Here is a 19,659-nt window from a genome sequence, read left to right as displayed (position 1 = left end):
TCTTCATTTTGTATAATGAGGGCATTGGGCTAGATGAATACACAAACCTCTTCTAGCACTGGGAGTCTATTACTTGAGAACATCAGCACATTTATAAAAACTCTGAAAACATCTTTTAGGTAACAAAAAAAAACTCAAGGGAAACTTAAGAAATATTTTAGAAAGGGGGCATTTTCCATGAATACCACAAAAATAAAGTTTTTATTACTGAAAGCAATATGGTAACTCATCAATTCCTTGTTAATAAAATACTTTTAAATTTGTGAAAAAGCCAAAATTGAGTCTTCTTTTTTCTTTTGGACTCCAGAAGTTGCTGGACATGTTGTTAGCAACATGCTGCTAAGGGCAACATATGATGAAATAAGATTTTTGACAGGAGAAGTGTAAAATCTAAATAATTGATATAATTTTAGATGCTTAAAAAAAAGCTCCTTTTTATTTAGTCCTATCTCTTCAATGGAATTATTGAAAACTCTGGGAAGATGAAATTAGGTTCTACTCATTTACTGCCCTCTAATACTTGCTATTTAGGTTTTTTTGAAGCTTACTTATTAGTTACTTTAGCAGCCTATATATTAAAGCTTAATGTATGTATTCTCTCAAATTCAAAATTTATTAACTTTTTGTCAGATAATTTTTTTAAATAACAAGTTTGCATACTATCTACAAAAATGATTATAAAGGAAAATTTTAGAGGATACTTGTGGTAGGTAGAACCCTAAAATAGCCTCCCAAATTTCCTGCTCTAATCTCTGAGACTGTAACTATGAAGAGATACCACACCTGTGGTTAATTACATTACATGATAAAAAGGGATTTTGCAAATGTAACTGAGGATATTAGTCAGTTAACTCATTTCATCAGAAAGGAGACTATCCAGGTGGTCCCAATCCATGATTAAGGCAGAATTTTCTCTACTCGTGGCAGAAGAAGAAGCCAAAATGATTCAAAGCATGAGGGAAATATGACGCATAACTCCTGGCCTGAAAATGGTGACAAGCAACGTGGGTGCCCTGGGGAACCGAGAGAGGTTCCTGGCCAAGGGCCAGCAATGAAATGGGGACTTCAGTACTACAAGCATAAGGAACTGAATTTTGCCGACAGCTTGAATGAATTTAGAAGTAGATTTTTCTTGAGTCTCCAGTCAAGGACTAAGCCCTGCTGACATCTTAATTACAACCTTACGATATTCTGAGCAAAGAACCCACACTAGACTTAGTACTTATAAACCGTGCTAATAAGTGGGGGTTGTTTAAAGCCATCACGTTTCTGGTAGCTTATTATGTAGCAATAGAAAACTAACACAACGCTGAGGAATTACTTATTATTTAAAAAGGAAAAAAAAAAATCAATGAAATTTCTGACTAGCACATTTTTCAGAGTACTTAGGTTCAAAGTGGAATTGTTAAATTGTTTTATGTTGAGAAAAACAATGTGTGTTTAAGAATAGAAGTGATAATTCTTAGGAAATGGGGCAAACTGAAACCCAGAACAAATATGAAACACTCAAACCAGATTTTAATTACAGCAAAATGAAATTATACATAAAACATCTAGATATTTCAACTTCAAACTCATGAGAAACATTTATAGAAAAACTTACCCTATTTTGAAAAAATGATGCATGAAAATGTGATGTTGTAGCAGATATTGATACTAAAGTAATAGTTTCTTCAGAACTAGGGTTATGTAAGTAAACTTTTTCCATTTTTGGCATTCCAACTGGCCTGTAAAAGCAAAACAAAAACAAACAAACAAACAAAAACCACTGTCACAAATACTTCAAAGATTATTTCTGGCTGTTGAATTAGTTTCTAGCTGCTAAAAAATTTAAACATCAAAATTACCGGACAAATACATATCCAAACATATAAAACTATTTAATTGGTTTATATTTAAAATTACACACAGAAATGCATTTAGTCATTCAACAAATACATATTGAGTGCCAATTTTATGTTTCACACTGAGCCAGGTGCTAGGATATAATGAAGTAAATCTCTGTCCAGATAAAGCTTATGGGCTAGTGAGGAAATAGGCAGGGAATAAAATGGTCAAATCTTTTCACTTCTTTCCGTAATACCAACCTGCTTTCGCTTTCCTACTAATTCTGAATCATGTCCTCTTCTCCCCAAATTCCACAGATACATACTCTTCAACTTAGGAGAAATTGAGTGGCAAAGTTATGTGAGCAGATCTGTCTTATGAATTAGGGGCTATTATTGTTCTCATTTTATAGATGAGGGTACTGAGGCACAGAAAAGTTATTTAAACTTGTCCAAAGTCATACTTGGAATCTAACTTTGAATCCAGGCCATCTGGCTTTAGTCCATGTTCTAACTCATTATACTAAACTGCCTCCTCTCAAGGATGACATACACTCAGTGGTCTGATATCCACAGATCCATTTCAATGTTCTCCTTGGTATCCACATCAGGGTTTCTCTTAAAAGTGAAATCTCCTCAGTTACACAGTCCATTAAGTACTTACACAGCTAATCTCAGCTGTACAGGCAGGCCTCCTAACTCCTACAGCATCAGAGAATTCTCCATATAAATTACATTTCTTCTTAATGCCCCCCAATAATTTAATTGGCACCAGTCTTATTTCCTCAAGATCATCAGCATCTTTAGAACAAAGGTTACGTTATACATGTACTATGTATTTTCCATATTATCTAGTATAGGCACTTGGTTAAGAGTTTGCATGGTGAGCTTCCCTTCCTTCTCTTTTTTCCCCATCACCTCAGTGGAAATTAAGGCCCTCCCTAACCTGACATCATCTAACTTAAACGAGTAACTCCCTATGTTTTCACAATCTAAACCTTCCGACCTGGGTCAGGCTGGTTTCCTGTGCACAGCACCCATACCTTTACCAATCTCTTTGCTCTGTCCGCCCCCCCCCACCCCCATTCCAGTCCAAATCCTCGTTTTCTAATTCAAATGCAGTTCNAGAGAGAGAGAGAGAGAGAGAGAATCCCAAGCAGGATCTGCACTGTGTCAGCTTGGAGCCCGATGTGGGGCTCGAACTCACGAATCATGGTATCATGACCTAAGCTGAAACCAAGACTTGGATGTGTAATCAACTGAGCCACCCAGGTGCCCCCTGGTCCATGTTTTTACTTTATTTATGTTTCTGGCTCTCCTTGAGCCCACCCACCCCCCAACAACAATCCTGGAAAAATTGAGAAGTCAGAGGAAGGTACTGATTCCAAGAATTAACTAAAAAACAGTAAGAAGCCCTTGGGGGAACAGAAGGTTGCCTTGAACTGGCAGATGGGGAAAAGTGAGGGACCAAGAATAGCCTAAGCTGACAATGAGAGGCTAGGGTAGAGGAAGTCTTCAAAACTTTGTTCTCTAACTCCTTCCTTCCCTGCTTGCCCTGGAACAATCAGAGCCTGCCCCTTCAACCTAGAGGAGCAGAGAGGCTTAGGGAGCTAAGAAGCTGATAATCAGCTACCCTGGAGCATACCTGCCTCTAAATCCTCTCTGGTAGTCCAAAGACCAAGGATGTTTGATTACATTTTAGGAATTCATTTCCATCCAGATACTTCTGCCCAAGCACTATCAGATACAGTGGTGACAAACAGGACAATTAATAGTTTTTAGATCTATGTGTGTGTGGAACTGGGTCTTTCTACCTTGGGGATCATCTCCCTTCTTAAATTCACAAGAGACAAAGACAAGGCTTGCTATTCTGCCCTTCCTCAATATACACTACAAGACAGGAGCTCTTAAATTAACACACTGAAATGAAATGATCCATGAGGAGTAAAATTAGAAAACATGCAATGCTGTGCTAAACTGTGGTATTCCCAATCTGCTGACTGAACCTGTGAGAGAATTCTACTTCAAGATTAGGCTTGGCCCCATGGTTTTCTTTGGTCAATGAAACATGAGCAAAAGTGACATGTAACATTAAGTTTTAAAAGTCATCTTATATTCTTTTCCCAAGAAATGGCGTTTCTCAGACAGGAGTGCTGCTTTTTAGTCTAAATCCCACTAAGATTTTGGGTTAGTTGTGGTCATAGCATAACCTGGTAAAGACTGAGTAATACATACCTGAAGTTGGAAAAGTTGAACCAAGAACTAAAAACAAGGACAGTGTGATATATTTAAGGAGATATGGCAAGATATTAGTAAAATGAAGCAAGAAAGCATACAGAAAACAAAAGAAAATATTAGCATAAAATATAATGTATAAAGGTAGATAAAGCTCTATTAGTGAGCTGGAAGATAGGCTTGACAATTAAGTTCAGAATTTAGGAAGCAAAAAATACATATTTAGAATATTTTATAAGATAGAGCTAAAAAAAAAGCGAGAAGCAGATATGTAGGGCACACATAGGAACGGCAGTATCTGGAAGATGGATTATAGGAATATTTGAGGAATATGGACAAAATTAATGAGTAAAACTGCAACTTAAAAAAATGAATTCTTGACTGAAAGGGTTCATGAAGCATCAACAAGGAGAGATAAGGAAACCCTGTACTTAAACAGAGAGTAAAATGTAAGGAGTTGCAAGAGTTTTTTAATATATCGTGGATCTAAATATCTTACGAGATTTTTCCAAGTATTTTCTCCCATTATGTGGACTGTGTTTTCAGTTTCTCTTGTTTGTCTATTTATTTTTGAGAGGGACAGAGACAGAGCACAAGTGGGGGAGGGGCAGAGAGAGAGGAAGACAATCTGAAGCAAGCTCCAGGCTCTGAACTGTCAGCACAGAGCCCGACATAGGGCTTGAACCCATGAACCATGAGATCATGACTTGAGCCAAAGTTGGACGCTTCACCAACTGAGCCACCCAGGCGCCTCAAACTTTCTTTGATGGTATCATTTGCATGCAGTACAAAAGTTTTTAATTTTTATGTAATTCAATTTGTGTATTTTGTCCTTTATCACTTGTGCTTCTAGAGTCATAGCTAAGAAACCACTGCATAAACTAATGCATAGTGGTGATATATTCATATATTCCACTCTTTTCTTCTAAAGGTTTTATAGTTTAGCTTTATTACATTTACATTTAGCTCTATCATACACTTTGAATTAAGTTTTGTGTATGCTCTAAGACAGAGGGCCAACTTAATTCTTTTGCATGTGGATACCCAGTTGGCCCAGCACCATTTGTTGCAAAGACTGTTCTGTTTAATTGTTTTGGCACTCTTGTCAAAATCAATTGGCAATAAATGTAAAGTTCGATTTCTGCAATCTAAATTCTTTTCCTTTACCTATATGTCTATCTTTATGGTAGTGTCACAGTGTCTTGACTACTAAAGCTTGTAGGTTTCTGATATTGGGCACTGAAAATTCAAAAATTCTCTGATGCTGGTATCTTTTTAAAGGCAGGCTATTCTGGATCTCTCTTATTTCATGTCAATTTTTAAGATCAGCCTGCCCATTTCTGCAAAAATGGGCAGTCAGTTGGTATTTTGATGGGGATTGTGTTGAATTCATAGGTCAATTGAGGGAGTAATGCCATCTCTGTGTGTCCTCTGATCTATGAATATGAAATGGCTTCCATTTATTTATAGTTCTTTAATTTCTTCTGACAATGGTTTGTTGTTTTTGTACATAGGTCTTGTACTACTTTTGTTAAATTTATATTTATTCTTTTTGAGCTATTATAAGTGGATGTTTTCTTAATTTTAAATTGCTCATTGCTAGTGTTTAGAAATATAATTTATTTTGTATATTGATCTTATATCCTGTAACCTTGCTGAACTCACTCACTCCAATTTATTTTAATGTGGACTGCTTCTCATTTTCTATAAACAAGAGTATAACATTTGAAAATAGAGATAGTTTTACTTTTTCCTTTCCAGTCTGGGTGCCTATTGTTTCTTTTTCTTGTTTAACTGCTCTGTTCTTGATGTAAGGGGAAAGCTTTCAGTCTTTTGCCACTAACTAGGATGCTAGCTACGGGACTTTCATAGATGCTCTTTATGAGGCTGAGAAAATTCTATTTTTAGTTTTTTGAGTGTTATTATCATGAAAGGATGTATTTTTCAAAACCTTTGTGTGTCTGTGTATGTGCATTTACCGACATGATCATATGTTTCTCTCCCATTTATTCTATTAACATGGTATATTACATTAATTGAATTTCAGATGTTAAACTAACCTTGCATTCTTGGAATAAATACCACTTGGCCATGGTATATAATCTTTTTTAGATGTTGCTGATTTTGGTTTTTATTATTTTGTGGAGGAATTTTAACAGAGTATTGGTCTATAGTTTTCTTGTAGTGTCTTTGTGTGGTTCTGGTATAAAGGTAATGCTGGCCTAACATACAGAGTTGGGAACTGTTCATTCTTCTATTGTCTGGAAGAGTTTGTGATGATTGGTATTAACTCTTCTTTGAATTTTTTATAGAATTAATCAATTAGGCTTTCTGTGAGTCAGAGCTTTTATTCTAGGAAGTTTTGTGATTACTAATTCAAACTTGTAATAAATCTATTCAGATTTTCTATTTCTTCATAGGTCAGTTTTGGTAATTTGTGTCTTTTCAGGAATTTGTCTATTTCAACTAAGTTAATGAACTTGTTAGCGTACAGTTGCTCATGGTATTCCTTTATAATCCTTTTTTCTTTCTTTTTATTTTAAGTTTATTTATTTTGAGAAAGAGAGCATGAGCAGGAGAGGGGAGAGAGAATCCCAGGCAGGCTCTGCACTGTAAGCGCCTGATTTCATGAATCACTGTGGTCATGATCTGAGCCAAAATCAAAAGTGGGATGCTTAACCTATGAGCCACCCAGGTGCCCCATTTTTTTTTTTTTTTTTTAATTTCTGTAAGGTTGATAGTAATATCACCTCTTTTATTCCCGGTTTTAGTAATTTGAGTCTTTTTCTCTTTACTGCTTGATCAGTTTAGCTAAGGGTTTGTCAATTTTGTTGCTCTTTTCAAAGAACCAATTTCTGCTAATTTTCTCTACTGTTTTTCATTTATTTCATTTATTTCTGCTTTAGTCTTTATTTTTTCTTTCTAATTATTTTTTACTTTGTTTTTCTTTTTCTAGTTTCTTAAGGTGGAAGGTTAGATTTCTGATGAGATTCTTCTCTTTGCTGATTAAGATTATTTATAGCTGTTAGTTTCTTTCTGAGCAATGCTTTTGCTCTACCCCATAAGTTTTGGTATATTTTCTTTTCACTCATCTGAAAGCATTTTCTAATTCCTCTCTTGATTTTCTTTATTGATTCATTATTAAATAATATGTTGTTTAATATTTCAAGATTCTTTTTTTCTGTATTCCTTTCTAATTTAATTAAAGAATGAAGTTATCAGTGAATATACTTTGTATGACTTCAAAATTTATTGGGGCTTACATTATGGTCTAGCAGATGGTCTATCCTAGAGAACATTCTTTGTGTGTGTGAACAGTGTTAAGTACTTTGTTGTTGAGTGAAATGTTCTATAGATGTCTACCAAGTCCACTGACTTTGAATTGTTTTCAGGTTTTCTGTTTCTTTTGTTATTTTTTGCTTAGACAATCTATCCATGTTTCTATAATCATCTACTTTTCCCTCAGTTCTGTTAGTTTTGCTTACTATATTTTGGGTTTCTATTGTTAGTTGAGACTTGCTTTTTAAATCTGAAAGTCTTGGTCTTTTAATTGGTGTGTTTAGACAATTTATATTTAGCGTAATTATTGATATGGTTAAAGTACCATCTTGCTAGTTATTTTCTATTCTATCTCTTCTATAAAACTCTTTTATATGCAGAATTTTCTAGTCCAGGCCCAATTAAACTAGAAATAAATAAAAAAAAGAGAACTTGATTCTCTATAAATATGTAAATAGATCAATGTATATGTAAGTAATCCATGGATTAAAGACAAAATCTAAATAAAAATTAAAAATTTTCATTCATCTGGAAGGAAAATTAAAAACTAAGAATGAAAATTAAAAGCTTAATTCATTAAAAGCTTGTAAAATACACTTCATTCTGTGCTCACAGAAAAATGAATTTAAACGGACATATTTGGAGGAAAAAAAGCCTAAAAATTAATGAGCTAATAAGCATCCATATCATTAGAAAAAGAACACCAAATTAAATCTAAAGAAGGTACAAGGAAAAAAAAGGATAAAAGCAAGTGTGGAAATCAATGTAATAAAACATGTAAAACAGATATGATATATAAAGTCAGACGTTCACACTTCTTGGGGGTAAAAAACTATTAAGTTGAAAACTACCTGGCAAGACTGAGATAGAAAAATGAGATGGCACAATATCAAGTATAAGCAATGATAAAAGGAGGTACTGCTACAGATACTGCAAACATTAAAATAATCAACAATCATAAAATGATATTAACACCTTTATGTTAGTAAATTTAAAAATTATCCTAAAACCACCAACCATAACTTACCAAAACTGGTAAAATAAGAAAAAAACTATGTAAGCAATACAAAAAATAAAACTACCAAAAAATTAAATTCTTAATTTAAACACTTCCCACAAAGAAAATTCTAGTCCATAGGCACTTTACTGGCAAATTTTACCAAATATTTAAAGGTAATATTCTAACAATTATTTTGTGAAAAAATGAGATGCAGATACAAAATGGGGAATAATGAGGAAGAACTCTAGGACTCTGGATCTGAACTGGTAAAATATGAATTAGAATTATCAGCACTGGAAATGATTTACATATATTAATTTATATACTATATGCATATGTTTCTCTATAGATCTGTTCACAAAAGCCTAGAAGCAATGACGTCCAGAGCAATAAGCACACTTGGTGCCCTGATATGGGTTTGAAATGTCATTCCCCCTAAAAGAAAAAAACCCAGGACTTCTTGTGCTTTTGGTTCAGGTCTAGGTCAAGGACAAGGAAAACAGAAGGAAGTCTGGAATGTCTTGTTGAATCAGAAAGCAATGTTCAAAGGCTAATGGGAATTACAAAAAAATGATAGAAATCAATTTAAACAGGCTGCTACTGGGAAAATTTGTAAAATCTGCAACAAAAGAACAGTGAAAGCAAAGGTTATAACACATTAAATAGAGACTATATGAGTCTATAATTGGGATCAACAACATTTTTCTGTAAAAGGCCAAATAATAAATATTTTAGGCTTTACAGACCATGCAATCTCTGTCATAACACTCAACTCTGCCAGTGTTGTGCAAAAGCAATCACAGATAAAGTGTAAATGAGCATGTATGATTATGTTCCAAAAAAAACTTTTGTTAAAAAAAATGGGTGGCAAGGGACATAATTTGCTGATCTTTTGTTTATAATGACAGTCAAAGGAAAAACAGAGGGGGATACTTTCCCAGAAGAATCGTGGTTCTGAAATGAAAAAAAACTGCTATTAATTTGAGGGAAAAAAGAAATCACCATTTTGCAACTATCAATGTAGTAAAAGATGTAGGCAAGAGTTAATAAATGATAAGTAGGTAGAACTATTAAAATGAAAGGTTATTTGGAGAACATGTTACTAACATTAAAGTGGAGAACATGTTATTAACCCCACATATTATTTCTTAATTATAAAGAGGAAAAGATACCTTTACAATGTACAGAATCTGATAGATAGTACCTTAAGGAGTGCTCAAACTTAGCATAGATAACAATTAGAAATATGGACATTATAGGTCTCCTGATGTGATGGGAAATATACATATTTCCCACATGTATATGTATATGCATATACATATATACAATATACATATACAAATATATAATGTTCTTGACAAAAATGTTTAGCCTGAATCTAATCATGAGGAAATAATCTTCCAGTTTGTGGACTATTCTACGCATCAACTGATCTGAACTATAAAAAATTCAATCTTATAAACGAAAAAAAAAAAAAGGAAAAGTTAGGAAACTATTGTAGATTAAAGACACCAACTAACCAAATACAATGTGTCATCCTTGATTTGATCCTGGTTGGGGGACAGTATACAATGACGGACATATTTTTGGCAATTAGGGAAAACTGAATATGGTTATATAGACTCTGTCCCTTGGGTTTTACATACTGAAGAACTTAAGATTGAAGTAGCAGGATGTCCACATTTACTTAAAAATAAAAAAAGAAAGTTGTGTGTGTGTATGTGTGTAGAAGAGAAACAGCAAATGTGCTAAAGGTTAACTCTTGATGAATCTAGATAAAAATTATATAGGTGTTCACCTATATTATTATTCTTCCAAATTTTCTGAACCTTTAAGTTTTTCAAAATTTGGAGAAAACACTGAGATCTTCTGATTCAACAAAGTATGGGATAAGTGAACAGGTGATGAGCTGGGAAAAAATATTTGCAATGTCTAAATATATTTTTAGACTTTAAAGTTATTTCTAGCTTACAAAAGGAATTTCTAACAAGTTAGTAAGAATTCCAAAAGAAAAAAGGTCAAAAGATATGAATAGGCAATTCACAGAAGTGGAAACCCAAAAGGACAATAAGCATATAAAAAGATGGATACTCTAACTTAATAGCAATCAGAGAAAGACAAAATTAATGAAGTATCACATTAACTAGCAAAAACAGAAAGTTGGCTAACATTAAGTGTTAGTACAAATACAGGGGATGTGGAAATATAGGAAGGCACAGATAATCACAAAAGCAATCAGGTAACACCTAGACAGTGAAGTGTATTCACACTCTACGACCTATGCATTCCTTTCCTGGCTTTATATTCCAAAGAAGTCATGACAGTCCATAAGTGAACCTGTAAGAGTATTTCATTGCAGGGCTGTACATGGTGGTAGGGTATTAGAGGCAATATGTATAGCCACTGAAGAAGGGAGTTCTAGGTAAAATGTGGATTCTTTGCTATGTTTAGAAGTAAGAGAACAGATGGACATCTAACAAAAAAGGTTAGAAAAAGAAGGAACTATGCAGCCACTATGAAAACAGTATGGAGGTTCCTCAAAAATTATGAATAGCATTACCATATGATCCAGCAATCTTATTTCTTACCATATCCAAAGGAAATGAAAACAAGATCTCAAAGAGGTATCTGCACTCCTGTGCTCACTGCAGCATTATTCACAATAGCCAAGATATGGAAATAATCTAAGTGTCTGTCAATGGATGAATGGATAAAGAAGGTATGGTATGCATATATGCTGTGGAGTATTATTCAGCCATAGGAAAGGACATCCTGCCACTTGCAACAACACGGATAGACCTTGAGGGCATTATGCTAAATGAAGTCAGACAGAGAAAGACAAACACTGGTGACTACCAGGGGCAAAGGGTGGGGGAAGAGGGAGATGGTCAAAGAATACAAACCTCTAGTTAGAAGATGAATACATTTTAGGGTTCTAATGTCCAGTATAGTGATTATAGTTGTTAATACCGTATTATGTCCTTGAAAGTTGCTAAAACCTTAAATGTTCTTACCACAAAAGAGAAGTGGTGTGTTGAAGGTGTTAACCTTACCGTTGTAATCATTTTGTAATATGTAAGTATATCAAATCAATATGTCGTGTACCTAAACTTATACAATGTTAATTACATTTCAATAAAACCAGAAAAAAACCAGAATGAGCTATATTACAGTGTCTGTGTACTGAAACATAATTATATAAACTAAAAATATATAATGATATTTGTCTGGGTAGCAGATGTAAAACTAAATATATACTTTATGCATTTTAGTGTGTCTATATTTCATGAAAAATAGTAAAGATTGTGTTATGGTAAAGTAATAAGAATACTCTGGAAACAATATTACTCTATAATTATTAAGCATCATCATATAAAACTAGAATAAAGCATTTGGAGGTTTTGGGGGTTTTTTTGTGTGTCTGTCTCTTTCTTTCAGTTAGAGTTACCACATCAGTCAATATGGTTTTGTTACTTGAGGTCAATGAATTAAAAGGTTTTTGCTGAAAGTCTACATGTGAGCCAGCTTTATCATGATGTTGGCTTATTTTTACAGTAGATTCTTATATAACTGTATAATGCTGAATCCTGTATAGTCAGGAGTGAGCCCCAGATATTAAATATAATCCCCCAAGAATTCAATTTGAAAAGTACTTTACCAAATACTACATAAAACAGAATATTAGAGAACTCAGGACAGAAGTATTATAATTAAATCTTACGATTAATAAACTCAGAGGTCATTTTACTGTCCTTAACAAGAAAGATTAGCTTGTTTCCTTACAGGTTTTTGTTTAACTTCCTCATTAGGACTTCACGTGTTTATTTATTTGAAAATCCTTAAAGTCAAAAGTTGGTCAGAATTTCATGTATTAAATCTGACTTTTAATATAGTCACATTATTTCACTCAATTTTCAAATTCTTATCATCTAAATCAACATCAAAATCTAATTTACCACCCCTTTACTCACTTCTTTTGCAGCTTTGTCTATACTTTAATCTTGGATTATTTTAAATGTCATTTTTAAAATTTACTTTTATTTTTTGAGAGAAGAAAGAGTGCAAGTGAGGGAGGGGCAAGAGGGAGAGGGAGGGGATCTTAAGTGGGGCACAATCTCACAATTGTGAGATCATGACCTGAGCCGAAATCAAGTTGGATGCTTAAAGGACTGAGCCACCCAGATGCCCCTAATCTTGGATTATTTTAAACACTTTGTCTTTTCTACCATGGAATAAGAGTGTCTTATTCCATATTTCACAAAAAAGCCGGGTTCATCTAGATAAAGGTACCAATCTGTAACGAACTATTTGCTATTTTTTATAACACTTAAACCCATCTTAAATGGGTTTATAATGGTTTGCCATCTTTTATAATGGTTTATAAAAAATGGTTTATAAAAAAGATGGGTTTATAAACCCATCTTTTATAATGGTTTGCCACTATGGTGTATTTTACACATCATTTGAACATTTCTTTATAATGATAGCATGAAGTTTTCTTGTTGGGGTTAATGTTTTCTGGTGCCTCTNTTTTTTGAGAGAAGAAAGAGTGCAAGTGAGGGAGGGGCAAGAGGGAGAGGGAGGGGATCTTAAGTGGGGCACAATCTCACAATTGTGAGATCATGACCTGAGCCGAAATCAAGTTGGATGCTTAAAGGACTGAGCCACCCAGATGCCCCTAATCTTGGATTATTTTAAACACTTTGTCTTTTCTACCATGGAATAAGAGTGTCTTATTCCATATTTCACAAAAAAGCCGGGTTCATCTAGATAAAGGTACCAATCTGTAACGAACTATTTGCTATTTTTTATAACACTTAAACCCATCTTAAAGGTTTTATAATGGTTTGCCACTATGGTGTATTTTACACATCATTTGAAAATTTCTTTATAATGATAGCATGAAGTTTTCTTGTTGGGGTTAATGTTTTCTGGTGCCTCTGAGGGCTAAACACCAAGTCACATTCCCCTTCTGAGAGCTCAACAATGCAGATGCTACCACCTCTTGTCACAAGTGGGAAGGATGCTGAAGCAAAAAACTGGTCCAAACCAACTTCATGGCTTACAGCCCAGCCACCACAAGGTCCACAAGCTTTCTGTGGCTTAAGAGTTCAACTGTGAGGAAAAAAACCCAAAGGTGGAAACAGGGCTTATGTCTTGAGGAAGGGGCAGAGGAGTATCTGCAGGGAGGCTCATAACAACACATTTAAGGTTAGGAAGTAGGAAGCCAACTGACTGCTCTCAGAAGCTCTTCACACTCAGCGGAATTCCTTTTGCCTCTGGTAGAGACTTTCCCAGGAGCTAGACCCCTTAACCTACAGGCTCATCAATCCCAGGGAGGGTCACAGGACCATGAAACAGTTAGGGAAGTAGGTACAGATCCAGCTGGGGCCTCAAATTTTGTGTGTGGTGCTACAGGGAGCTGTACAAAGACAACATGGAAGACAAAATTCTTTTTCCTCAAGCTTTATATAGATATATAAATAAAATAACAGTACACAGAATTAAAAATATCCTTATATCCTGAAAGTTTACCACTAACCTGTTTTCTTCAACAAACACGCTCTTTCACAATTCAAATGTCCTGTAGGGTAACTGGTAATCAGTCATTCGCTCCCTACGGACTTGATCTTCAGGTTTTCCCTCCTGTAACCTCAGTGTAATCAATCTCAGTTAAGGTAAAGAAGACACAGTATAAAACAGACAGGTAATGTGGGGGATCCTTCTTCCTCAAGAAGACAGGACTGAAGATGGCCTGCTGCAGGAGAGGACTCTGAGGTAAGGAAGCCAGCCTGGAGGTACAAGGAGCTTCAAAGGGGCAAGTGGATCAGAATGCTCGATTTGCAATGCTGCTGAGGCTGCCTTGTCCTTTCTTTTGGGGATCAAAGAGGAAATGACACACCCTAAAGAAATGAATTTCTGCTCAGGGGAGAAGGGTCATCTACTTGTGTTGTTCAACGAAGTTTGTAGTAACAAGAACAGAAGGAAGGTCCAGGATGGGTATCAGTAGGCCACTCCAAACAGGCTTGGACAGAGCAGGCTTCCTGCAGCTCTGGGCAGTCCACACCAGAGGAAGCAGAGGGAGTCTTCTCTGGGCCGACCTGCTTACAGACCTCATATAAACAGCTTCTCCTGCCTCTCCTGCTCCCTCTCCTCCAATCCCTTGGGGTTGTGAACAGAATCCATGATAAAATGGGAGACTGAAAAGAGAAGTCACACTAAACCACGAAAAACTTTGGTCAAATACTAATGCATGGTTACTTGTAAATAAACAAGGAGTGCATTAGTTTTCTGCTACACAACAAATTACCAAAAACTTGGAGGCTTCAAGTGACACCCATTTATTATCTTATAGGTCTGTAAGTCAGAAGTCTAGGCTCAGTGTGACTGCTTGATCTGCTCAGGGTCTCACTCATCTTCTATGCTCATTCAGGGTATTGGTGATATTTAGTTTGCTCTCAGTCTCTTGCCAGAGGGCCCTCTCCATTTTCAAAACCAGCACAACAAACTCCCTTGCATCAACAACTCTCTTGAAATTATTGCCATCTCTGTTTATGACTGTTACAGCCAAATGTGGAGGGCTCATGACATCATCTCAGCTCCGCAGATTATCTCCCTGTCTTAAAGGTCAACTGATTTGGGACCTTAATTACATTTCCAAAATCCTTTATAGCAACATCTAGATTTGTGTTTGACTAGAACGAGGTGTGCGTGCACCTTGGAGGCCAGGAATTTGGGAGGTCATCTTAGAATTCTGCCTGTCCTAAGTAGCATGCAAGATATCTGGCTAGATAGATGAGATTAAAAAATTTTTCTTTAATGTTTATTCATTTTTGAGAGAGAGAACGTGAGCAGGGAAGGGGCGGAGAGAGAGGGAGACACAGAGTCCAAAGAAGGCTCCAGGCTCTGAGCTGTCAGCTCTGAGCTATCAGCACAGAGCCTGATGTGGGGCTTGAACTCACGAGCCATGAGATCATGACCTGAATCAAAGTCAGATGCTTCACCAACTGAGCCACCTGGGTGCCCCTAGACAGGCAAGATTTTAAAATTAAAAAAAAAAAAACAAAAAAGATTTTCAAATGCTTGCAGTGACAGTTCTGTTTGTTTCCATTGTCACCTACTCCAAAGGGCAAAGGAGGGCCAAAGAGGACAGTGTGAATTATTTATAGATAAACCAAGTGGAATCAAATATACGATGTTCTCTGTGCTGTTCGTGCAGAGCTACTGACTGTCCATATTTCAGAAGTGTCTGAGGCACAAAAGAATTAGGAAGAAGAAGCTCTGAACTAGAGACCAGCTTGAAAAGTAAGCTGCAATTCTGTGGTCAATGGCAAGTTTCCCATGCCACAGAAAGACAACGCAATGCCAGGAAACAGCTGAAGAAATGGCCGAGCAAGTGCCCTCAGACAAACCTTATGAAGGACAGTGACACAGCACTCTACTAAACACGACTTTTGGCAGAAAACTGGGCCGAATCAATATGGAGTACTCTGTGCCACTCAATTAGCACAAAATCTGAACATTTTCTTAAGCACATTTTAGACTGAGGGCTAAGGGGGCTGCTGGTGGAACAGTTAGAAACTGGAAAATCTAAAAGGCACCAAACAACTCTTTAGAAAAGAGAACCTACCTGATTTTACTGTACTATGAAGAACTGACTGGAAGAAACACCTTTCAAGAACTGAATTTAACTTGAAAATAAAGGCCTAAGTTTTTAACAACAGTTTCCATTTTTCTTTAAGCCATTAGGTCTCCATTTTAAGCTTTAGATTTGAAATCAAGATTTTCTTTACTTAATAATTACATAAACCAAAGAACTCAGCAAACCAAGTTTCCACCCAAAGCATCTTTCTGCACTCTGCAACAAATGTTTGAAAAAAGGAGTTGTTATGGAAACAGAAAAATATTTAACAGCACTGGCATAAATAACTGAGGGAGGTACAGAGGATGGGGGGAGGTAGTCATGTCCAGACTGTTCCAACTAACTGTTAATAGAGAGATGGGGGAAGGGATGGGAAAGGGGAAAAGAAGTAGAATTATAGAATCTAACATGGATCCTGCTGGTGTGATAACATGGATCCTGTTGTCTCCGAGTCACAGCTGATCTCTGATCTTGCTGTAGATATATTACAGTTCTCAGTATTCCTTAAAATATATGTTCATTTTTGCCTCATGTAGTTTCAGTCAGATTTCTATTACTTAGACCCAAACAATTACAGCACTGACCAAAACAGAGGGATTAAAGGCACCCATAACTGTTAATTTTCTTAGACTATGAGTAATAGTACTGTAGATATGTAGCATGTTCTTGTATATGGAAATTGGTGCTCAAGAGTATTGGAATTAAATATCATTACATCTGCTACTCTCAAATGACTTAAAATGGACAAAAATATGAAGTAAATATGGCAAAAATATTAATTTTTGAGTTTAGGTTAAGGACACATTTATTACCTGTTCTTTCTCCCTTTTTTTTTGATGATATGAAAGTATCCACAAAATTCTTTTTAGAGGGGAGAGTCAAAGTATGTACAACATGCCTCCAAAAAGCCCAGTTACTTCAGGAAATGGTAAGTAGTGTTCCACAGGAGTGGTTTAGGATGGGGCCGTATAAGAGAAAGGTAAAGGACAGATTTTATGCTGAGAAATTTAGTATTTATCCTAAAGATATCAGGAATCATCAAAGGAATTTTTGTGGGAAAGCACACTGGAAACAACAGGATTAGATTTGGATAGTAAAAAGATTTCTCTGTTGATAGTATAGATCATAAACTGGAAAATGGCCGGCATGTGGTAAGAGTCTAGGTAAGAAATGATGAGAGGACCTGAATTAAGAGGAAAAAAGTGAGAAAAAAAAGTTTAGAGAAAAGCAGGTATGAACTGACAGAATTCTGGTAATGGATTTTGTGGGGGGAGGGATGGAGTGCTTTGAGGTAAAGGAAAGAATCCAGAAAGCATCAGGATCTGGCTTTGGGGACTAATTGGCACCATTCACAGAGACTGGAAATACAGAAGAGCAGGACACACTGAATTTAAAGTGTAGTTGCAGACATAAGGTAAGTGGTGAGGGGAGAGGGGCGAGACACAGATTAGGAAACCACAGGCATATGCCAAGGGCATGGAGGAGTGTGGAGCTGGCTGCAAGGGGCTGAGGAAAGAAAAGCAGCTATAGCTGGGGATAGACTGGGAACAGAACCCTCAAAGAGACTATGAAAAAACAGCTTTAGACACAGGAGAAAAACAGAGTGAGTTCACAAAAACAGAGGCGGAGAAAGATCTGAGGAGGAGGAAGAAGTCAGTGGTACCATGTACTGTACAAGCGATCAAGAAAGACAAGATTAGCGTCATCTAACAAGACCCAAAGTAGGGCAGTTCCAGGGTCAATTAATTCAACACTATTATCAAGGACGCAAGTTCTTTCCACTTTTCCACTCTTAGACAAATTTTGCTGGCTCTGTCCTTAGCCAGCACCACTAATTGCAACATGGTTGCCATAGTATCCCAGGCATTGCATGTAGACAATATCCAGCAGGGAAGAGGGGTTATTTCTCTCTTAAGCCTCTTTTTTTTTTAGACTGGAAAAAAAAAATATCTGTTCCCAGAAATCCTTTAGTAACAATCAGTTATTTTCTAACCTATTGATAATTTACTTTCTGCAGTGAAAATGCACAACTTCACTCTCTTTGTACTAAAAGTACTCTCAAGTTTCATAAAAAGAAACTTAGCTCTAAAACTACTAGGCAAATTCTTCCAATCATATTATCTGTGATCCTGTAGGCTCAAAAATACGAAATTTAGGAACCTCTTTGGTTACAACCATATGGTGGCTTTGTGATCATTAACTGGAGTGGAGTGAACTATAGTTCCCACAATTCCTTTATACATTTCTGCTTAGGGTGGGTTACACGTGATGCTCTCTCCTGAGAGATGGAACATGGAAGGGAGGCAGCCGCCATTTTGTAGCATACACATACCTTCTCCCAGTTACTCACTCAAATACCAATGCTGAGAAGGGACTCTGAAGATATAATTCAAGTCTCTAAGCAGTTGACTTCAAATTAATTAAAAGAGAGATTAGGTAGACCTGTTTTGACTAGTTGGAAGCCCTTTCAAAGATTGGTTAGGCCTTACCTGAGCTAAGAGATTCCAAGTAACAGATGGATCTGCAATTGTTCTGCTTCCTCAGGATCTTCCCTGAGAACCTGCCTGTGGGCATCAAGCTTTAGTTCCTGTCCTTGGGATTCCAGAATACTCATAATCTTCCATTCCTGACCGCCTGCCCCTTTACACTTTGGGCTTAGCCAGTTCTCAAAAACTGTATAAACCAATTCCTCATAAAAAACTCCACACACATATACATACACTCAACACAGTCACATATAAAACCTCTGACTGAACCCTAATATACATGTGTTCACATCTGCCCCCAACTCCTACTTCTACAGATCCACTTTTACCTTTGTGAGAGAAAACAAACTCCATTCAGTGCTCTCAGACTGGACAAAGAGAAGTTTAAAATAGTAGAATGGTTTTCTTTTTTCTTTTCTTTTCCACTATTTTGGAGTAGTATGTAATTTTGCTGGTGTAGGGAATAGTCTAGTATACCTACTATATTCCTTTCCTGTGCTGTAACTAGGGCCTATGCTAGTTTCTTCACTGTATTGCCTGACCCTTGCTTGCACTGGAGTTCACCTGTCCACTCACATACTTTCAATTAACTTCCACAGTTTCTCTCCGCTCATGAGATTTCAGTTTCAGTCACTTAAGGAAATCCCATCTATTTCCTCTCTAGTCATACATTAATTCACTTATTCTTACCACTTCTATTTGTGCACGACACCAAATTATTCTCTAGCCTAAATATTAACTCAAAACCTTTATATTCTGCATATCATTTCATCTTACAACTCCATTCCTAGGACTCTCTTTAGAGGATATAGCTATGTTGTATTTAAATCATTAGCTTCAGTACTGATTTTAAAAATTAAATTTAAAACAATATAAAACAATAAATGAATTTAACAAATCTATCCTTATAATTTAATGTTCTTTAATACCATAAAATAAAGTAACAGATAATTCAATGGAATAAAGGAAAAAAACACAATGTATTATGTTTAGAAAGCAGGTTATAAAACAGTTTATGTTGAGAGAATATGGTTATGTTTTTTTGTGACTTGATAAATAAATACAGATGCATGGAAAAAGGACTTGAACTATAAAAGTTCAATGTTAATATTTTTGCGGGGCTGACCTGCTGGTAATTTTCTATTTTCCTCTTTCCCCTGCTAAGTATTCTTAGCATTCTAGGTTTACTTA

General features: G+C 35.9%; 1 protein-coding gene across 1 annotated transcript in view; it reads right to left on the bottom strand.

Annotated features, from left to right (window-relative positions):
- Positions 1-19,659, bottom strand: part of TMEM131 (transmembrane protein 131) — a 234,482-nt gene that overhangs the window by 97,614 nt on the left and 117,209 nt on the right. Inside the window, exon 8 of the mRNA XM_077749192.1 lies at positions 1,604-1,727. Within this exon, the coding sequence (XP_077605318.1) occupies positions 1,604-1,727 (124 nt within the window). The remainder of the gene's footprint in view (positions 1-1,603; positions 1,728-19,659) is intronic.

Source organism: Crocuta crocuta, unplaced genomic scaffold (assembly GCF_008692635.1).
Source record: "Crocuta crocuta isolate KB4526 unplaced genomic scaffold, BGI_CrCroc_1.0 scaffold118, whole genome shotgun sequence".
Classification (NCBI taxonomy): Eukaryota; Metazoa; Chordata; class Mammalia; order Carnivora; family Hyaenidae; genus Crocuta; species Crocuta crocuta.
This window is presented reverse-complemented; position numbering and strand designations above follow the sequence as displayed.